General features: G+C 49.2%; 1 protein-coding gene across 2 annotated transcripts in view; it reads right to left on the bottom strand.

Annotated features, from left to right (window-relative positions):
• CALCB (calcitonin related polypeptide beta) overlaps positions 1–6,902 on the bottom strand; it is an 11,468-nt gene extending 4,566 nt beyond the window's left edge. Inside the window, exons 1-4 of one of the 2 annotated variants that reach the window (XM_077453683.1) lie at positions 6,728–6,902; positions 5,709–5,800; positions 5,426–5,557; positions 1–872 (exon numbers count right to left, since the gene is read on the bottom strand). The exon at positions 1–872 is cut by the window's left edge and continues 674 nt beyond it. In XM_077453683.1, coding sequence (XP_077309809.1) covers positions 674–872; positions 5,426–5,557; positions 5,709–5,797 — 420 coding nt within the window. In that variant the 5' untranslated portion in view covers positions 5,798–5,800; positions 6,728–6,902 and the 3' untranslated portion in view covers positions 1–673. The remainder of the gene's footprint in view (positions 873–5,425; positions 5,558–5,708; positions 5,801–6,727) is intronic. The other variant, XM_077453684.1, reaches the window with a different exon arrangement.
• Positions 6,903–7,150: the final 248 nt, after the last annotated feature.

Here is a 7,150-nt window from a genome sequence, read left to right as displayed (position 1 = left end):
AACAAAATTTAAATGCCTTAAATAAATATCAATTAAGTTGAATTAAAATGTAATTAAATAAAATGAAATAAATGTATTTTCTCTCTCTCTCTCTTTCTTAAGTGGCGGAATTGAAAACAAAAAGGTTTTTCTTACCTGAAGCGTCACATGCAAAGTCACATGCAAGTCAGCATTTCTAGCAATGAAGTAAGTCATGCAGATATTAGCGGGGATCGTCTAATGCAGTTATACGGCAGACTGATGTCAGTAACCAAACGAGTAAATTAATAGGGACTCCTTCCACAACCTTAATTAAAACGACAATACTTAACCTCGTAGAAAAATAGGTTTATTAATTAAGTGCATGGCCAGGAGAGAAGATGACTTTATTGTACATCGTAGAAGAAGCAATGATGGAAAAAAAAAAAAGGGACAAATCGTTTTTTTTTTTTTTTCTTTTTTCTATGTGATATTTTTGGTAAAATAAATCATTTGGTAACACAGTGTGCTCGTGTTTTGGGGGGTTGGGGGGGGGGGGAGGGGATAAGGGGTGCTACTTGTTGTGTCTATCTTGGGAGGAGGGGGTGGATTGGGGGGTCTTGGGCATTTCAGATCCAGCTGGGGTACCCTGCCCATTTGCTATAAGTCACTTGTCTACACATGAGCCCCGCATGCATCGTGCCGCCGAAGACTCCTAGTTATTAATATCAAGCTGGTCGCCATAATAGTGATCATTGTCCGCGGCCCCCAGGACACTCCTCTTCTTGCCGGGGGTCCCGGCGCCCACGTTGGTGCGAGGGTAAGAGTTTAATTTGTGCAAATCCTGAGAGAGTTTCCACACCATGCACGTGCTGAGGCCCGAGCAACGTTTGGACACGGGCCGGTTATCCAGGCTGCAGGGGGAGAACAGAAGAGAAGAACATGCCGAGAACCAAAAACAGAGCAAAAGACAAGAAAAAACAAATAATAAAGAAAATGATAAGATTGTCAGACACATGCGCCCCTCATGCAGCTTGCACCCCAACATTCTCAGGCCATGCCAGGCCCACACTTCTTGCCCTGTTAGTGTGTCATGCCGCTCACTGTGAGTGGTGCCCATGCCTTGCTGGCAGCAGCGGGGGGGGGGGGGGGGGGGGGGGGTGCGGTCCTGGCTCTTGGCATGCTGCTCTGGCTTCGTCATGCGGTAGTGCTGGCTGCAGACGGGGGAGGGGTATTTTAATGCAGGGCATGCATCCATTGATCAGTGCGCTCAGAGAATGAAGTCACCGCTCAGTGTAAACGCCCAGATCTTATTAATGGTCTTACTGCAGACACACCGGCCATCATGCAAAACGCAGTGTAGGACCCCCACAAGAACATCCCCCATCCTTATCCCTACCCATCCCCCCATCCTTATCCCTACCCATCCCCCCAATTCCCCCCATCCTTATCCCTACCCATCCCCCCCAATTCCCCCATCCTTATCCCTACCCATCCCCCCAATTCCCCCCCCATCCTTATCCCTACCCATCCCCCCAATCCCTCCCATCCTTATCCTTCCCCGTCCTTATCCTTCCCCATCCTTATCCCTCCCCATCCTTATCCCTACCCATCCCCCCAACCTTATCCCTCCCCATCCTTATCCCTCCCCATCCTTATCCCTCCCCATCCTTATCCTTCCCCATCCTTATTCCCCCATCCTTATGCCTACCCATCCCCCCAATCCCTCCCATCCCCCCAACCTTATCCCTCCCATCCTTATCCTTCCCCATCCTTATCCCTCCCCATCCTTATCCCTACCCATCCCCCCAACCTTATCCCTCCCATCCTTATCCTTCCCCATCCTTATCCCTCCCCATCCTTATCCCTACCCATCCCCCCAACCTTATCCCTCCCATCCTTATCCTTCCTCATCCTTATCACTCCCCACCCCCCCAATCCTCCCATCCTTATCCCTCCCATTCTTATTCTTTCCCATCCTTATCCTTCCCCATCCTTATCCTTCCCCATCCTTATCCCTACCCCTCCTCCAATTCCTCCAATCCTTATCCTTCCGGATCCTTATCCCTCCCATCCTTATCCCTACCCCTTCCCCAATCCCTCCCATCCTTATCCTTCCCCACCCTTATCCCTCCCATCCTTATCCTTCCCCATCCTTATCCCCCATCCTCATCCCTCCCATTCTTATCCTTCCCCACCCTTATCCCCCTCATCCTTATTCCCCCATCCTTATCCCTACCCATCCTCCCAATCCCCCCCATCCCTCCCCAATCCCTCCCATCCTTATCCCCCCCATCCTTATCCCTTCCATCCTTATCCTTCCCCATCCTTATCCCCCCATCCCTCCCCAATCCCTCTCATCCTTATCCCCCCCATCATTATCCTTTCCCTTCCTTATACCCTCATTCTTATTCCTCCCATCCTTATCCCTCCCCACACTTATACCCCCATTCTTATCCCTCCCCATCCGTATCCTCCCCATTCCCCCCATCCTTATCCCTCCCATCCTTATCCTTTCCCATCCTTATCCCTCCCCATCCCCCAGGCCTTCCTTTGGGATAAAAAAAATTACCTCGCCCCTACATCATCCCATCTGCCCTCCTCCCAGGGGTGGTGGGGGGTGGGAGGGGTCACTTGCTCCCCCCCCCCCCTCCTCTATACACACCTGAGGCAGTGAATGAGTTCATGGATCTGAGGGAAGTTGCAGAACAATTGACAGACAGACAGAAGTTTGTACCAAGTGCAGCAACCAATCAGAATGGATGATTTATTGATCTGATGCCAGTCCGTTATGGTGCCGGGGGAAGCTGTGCCGGGACATTGGCTGAAATTCTATAGAAGATCTGTGAAGAGCCCCCCCCCCCGTCCTGTCTGATATAATACACAGAATAATCCGGGGAGGTGAGCGGCCACTGGGGGGCGCTGTGATGAGCACTACACAGCCCACCCAGGGTGGTGAACACTGAGGAGAGGAGGATGGGAGTACTGAGGAGAGGAGAATGAGAGTATTGAGGAGAGGAGAATGAGAGTATTGAGGAGAGGAGAATGAGAGTACTGAGGAGAGCAGGATGAGAGTACTGAGGAGAGGAGAATGAGAGTACTGAGGAGAGGAGAATGAGAGTACTGAGGAGAGGAGAATGAGAGTACTGAGGAGAGGAGGATGAGAGTACTGAGGAGAGCAGGATGAGAGTACTGAGGAGAGGAGGATGAGAGTACTGAGGAGAGGAGAATGAGAGTACTGAGGAGAGGAGAATGAGAGTACTGAGGAGAGGAGGATGAGAGTACTGAGGAGAGGAGAATGAGAGTACTGAGGAGAGGAGAATGAGAGTACTGAGGAGAGGAGGATGAGAGTACTGAGGAAAGGACGATGGGAGTACTGAGGAGAGGGGAATGAGAGCACTGAGGAGAGGAGGATGAGAGTACTGAGGAGAGGAGGATGAGAGTATTGAGGAGAGGAGAATGAGAGTACTGAGGAGAGGAGGATGAGAGTACTGAGGAAAGGACGATGGGAGTACTGAGGAGAGGAGACTGAGAGTACTGAAGAGAGGAGGATGAGAGTACTGAGGAGAGGAGGATGAGAGTATTGAGGAGAGGAGGATAAGAGTACCGAGGAGAGGAGGATGAGAGTACTGAGGAGAGGAGAATGAGAGTACTGAAGAGAGGAGGATGAGAGTACTGAGGAGAGGAGAATGGGAGTACTGAGGAGAGGAGGATGAGAGTATTGAGGAGAGGAGAATGGGAGTACTGAGGAGAGGAGGATGAGAATATTGAGGAGAGGAGGATGAGAACATTGAGGAGAGGAGGATGAGAACATTGAGGAGAGGAGGATGAGAATATTGAGGAGAGGAGGATGAGAATATTGAAGAGATGAGGATGAGAATATTGAGGAGAGGAGGATGAGAATATTGAGGAGAGGAGGATGAGAATATTGAGGAGATGAGGATGAGAACATTGAGGAGAGGAGGATGAGAACATTGAAGAGATGAGGATGAGAATATTGAGGAGAGGAGGATGAGAATATTGAGGAGAGGAGGATGAGAATATTGAGGAGATGAGGATGAGAATATTGAGGAGAGGAGGATGAGAATATTGAGGAGAGGAGGATGAGAACATTGAGGAGAGGAGGATGAGAATATTGAGGAGAGGAGGATGAGAACATTGAAGAGATGAGGATGAGAATATTGAGGAGAGGAGGATGAGAACATTGAGGAGAGGAGGATGAGAACATTGAGGAGAGGAGGATGAGAACATTGAGGAGAGGAGGATGAGAACATTGAGGAGAGGAGGATGAGAAAATTGAGGAGAGGAGGATGAGAATATTGAGGAGAGGAGGGTGAGAATATTGAGGCGAGGAGGATGAGAACATTGAAGAGATGAGGATGAGAATATTGAGGAGAGGAGGATGAGAACATTGAGGAGAGGAGGATGAGAATATTGAGGAGAGGAGGATGAGAACATTGAGGAGAGGAGGATGAGAACATTGAGGAGAGGAGGATGAGAACATTGAGGAGAGGAGGATGAGAATATTGAGGAGAGGAGGATGAGAACATTGAGGAGAGGAGGATGAGAATATTGAGGAGAGGAGGATGAGAACATTGAGGAGAGGAGGATGAGAACATTGAGGAGAGGAGGATGAGAATATTGAGGAGAGGAGGATGAGAACATTGAGGAGAGGAGGATGAGAACATTGAGGAGAGGAGGATGAGAACATTGAGGAGAGGAGGATGAGAACATTGAGGAGAGGAGGATGAGAATATTGAGGAGAGGAGGATGTACACAGATGAGACAGACAGACATGTTCTAAGTTATAATGAGATATATCAATGTACTCTGCACTGTACAGACTCACCCAGAATAAATCCTATATGATTCAGCAGTACAGTGTCCATAGTATGGGGGAGATGATATATGAGAAATCCAATTTTACAGATTCATGAAATGTGCACATAACGTTCAATAATATACTCTGCACTGTACAGACTCACCCTATCTACATATAAAGGTATCACATTGTACTCTGCACTGTACAGACACATCCAATCTATATATATATATATACACAATGTAGTCTGTGCTGTATAGACTCACCCTATATACTTATATATATATATATATATATATATTGTACTCTGCACTGTACACTCACGCTATCTTTATATTTGGGTTCTTTAATGTACTCTGCACTGTACACTCACTCTATCTATATATTTGGGTTATATAATGTACTCTGCACTGTACAGACTCATCCAATCTATATATAGGGGTAATATAATGTACTCTGTACTGTATAGACTCACCCTATATACATATATATTGTACTCTGCACTGTACACTCAATCTATCTCTATATGTGGGTTCTATAATGTACTCTGCACTGTACAGACTCACCTAGAATAAATCCTGTATGTTTCAGCAGTATAGTGTCCATTAGAGAAAATTAAATTCTTCCCCCGCAGGGTTCACTTACTTGTTCCCGTCGCCCCCCTGCTCCATTTCCTCCGCTGTCATCTGTACGAATTCTTTGACCAAAGCGTTGAGTAACCGCCGTGCTTCGTAGTCGCTGAGGGTGACCCGGTCCGTTAAGGAGTCCAAGCCCGGTCTTCATGGGGGGGGGAGAGAAGAGAGCGAATGTCAGAGGGAGAGAGGGGTGGGGGGGGGCGGGTGCCCCCCGCTGCCGCCGCCGCAGCCTAAAACACCCGACATCGCCCAGACTGCGCCATCCCAGGCGGGCGCGGACGCCACCCTCTTACCTGACTGGCGCTGCTTGCGTGCAGGACATCTGGCTGACCACCAAGCCCAGGACTGCGACGAGGGAGGAGACCTTCAGGAGAACCATCATGTCCTGTCCAGGAAGATTTAAAGGGAAAGTTTTGGCCGTCAGCCAGCAATGCCATCATCATTACCCCCCATCCCCCTCCCCCCCCCCCCCCTCCGTGGTCCTCTCCACCATAATCTCCTGAAAGCTTTCCAGAGAACCGCCACGCGTTGCTCTCGCAAGTCGCCGTCTCTCGCAGCCCTCGCACCACCTTATTAGAAAATCTTATTAAGAGGCGGGAGCGCTGCGTTCCATCGAATGAAAGAATATTTTACAATCGTTACATATCGGGGGGGGGGGGGCGGGAGGATTTAACCTGTAGCTGTCAGGCTTTGAACAGGCTGGGGATTGTAGTTCCTGAACGCTACAGGTTGGCGGAATTTGTAGTTCACAGGATCGTCGGAAAGCCTGGAAAATAAGGGGCACTTACCTACCGCGGGAAAAGGATTCCCCCCCCCCCCCCCCCCGACATTCCTTTCCTCCAATCAGCATAAAGTTTAAGCTCATAGAAAGATATGAAGCCTGCCGCCATGCTGGGAGTTATTGTTCCTCACCGTCCCGGGAGACTCCTGAACCGGCCTTGGCAATGACAATCCCTGGTCCGTGCCACCTACTGAAGCCGCCAAAATACATTTGAGCCATGGCTCCTGGGCATGCTGGGAGTTTTAGTTCCTCAGGAGCCCAAGAGCCAAGGGAAGAGATCAGGTGAGAATTCTTCTAGCTCCCAATTTATTCTGCCAATAGGGACAGTTCCTTCAATCGGTTTTATCACCTGTATATATATATATATATATATATATATATATATATATATATGGACATTGATGGAGCAGCCAATGTGACCTAAAGAAGTGACGGCCGCCGCCAAGGCTTGGAGCCAGCCATCTCCGTACGGAAGGTGGGAGAGCAGCAAGACTCACAGAAAGGGTCGGAGGATTTCCAAAATCCACTTACCTGGCCAGTGATTGTAAGTTGTCGCTTTCCTAGTGGGAGAGACTCTCTTAGTTACGATTTCCACTCTCAATGCTCTCCAATGGGAAGACGGGGCGATCTTATATACCTGCCGACTGCATGAGAGTGTGTGGGCGTCCTGTGACCGCCCGCCAGCCAATGGGGGCCATCCCAGCCCGACGCTGGCCAATCCCCCAGCAGGGTCCGGACCCCCCAGGACGACCAATGACGTCATCACAGTCACTGAGAATTCCATTCACAAAACCTGCCAGTCATCGCTCCCTTATAGGAGCATTTGCATTGATGTCATTGAAGGGAAAAAAAAAGAAACAGAAACGTTAATGAAAAGTAAAGGGGACGAGTCTCCAGTCATTAATAATTTATCCTCTGCTTACACCGCTCCCCCCCCCCCCAACCATTCCCCCC

Source organism: Lithobates pipiens, unplaced genomic scaffold (genome assembly GCF_037356315.1).
Source record: "Lithobates pipiens isolate NorthernLeopardFrog02 unplaced genomic scaffold, aLitPip1_a1.2 Scaffold_24, whole genome shotgun sequence".
NCBI classification, from domain to species: domain Eukaryota; kingdom Metazoa; phylum Chordata; class Amphibia; order Anura; family Ranidae; genus Lithobates; species Lithobates pipiens.
Note: the sequence above shows the minus strand (reverse complement) of the source record. Positions and strands in the feature narration are given on the sequence as shown.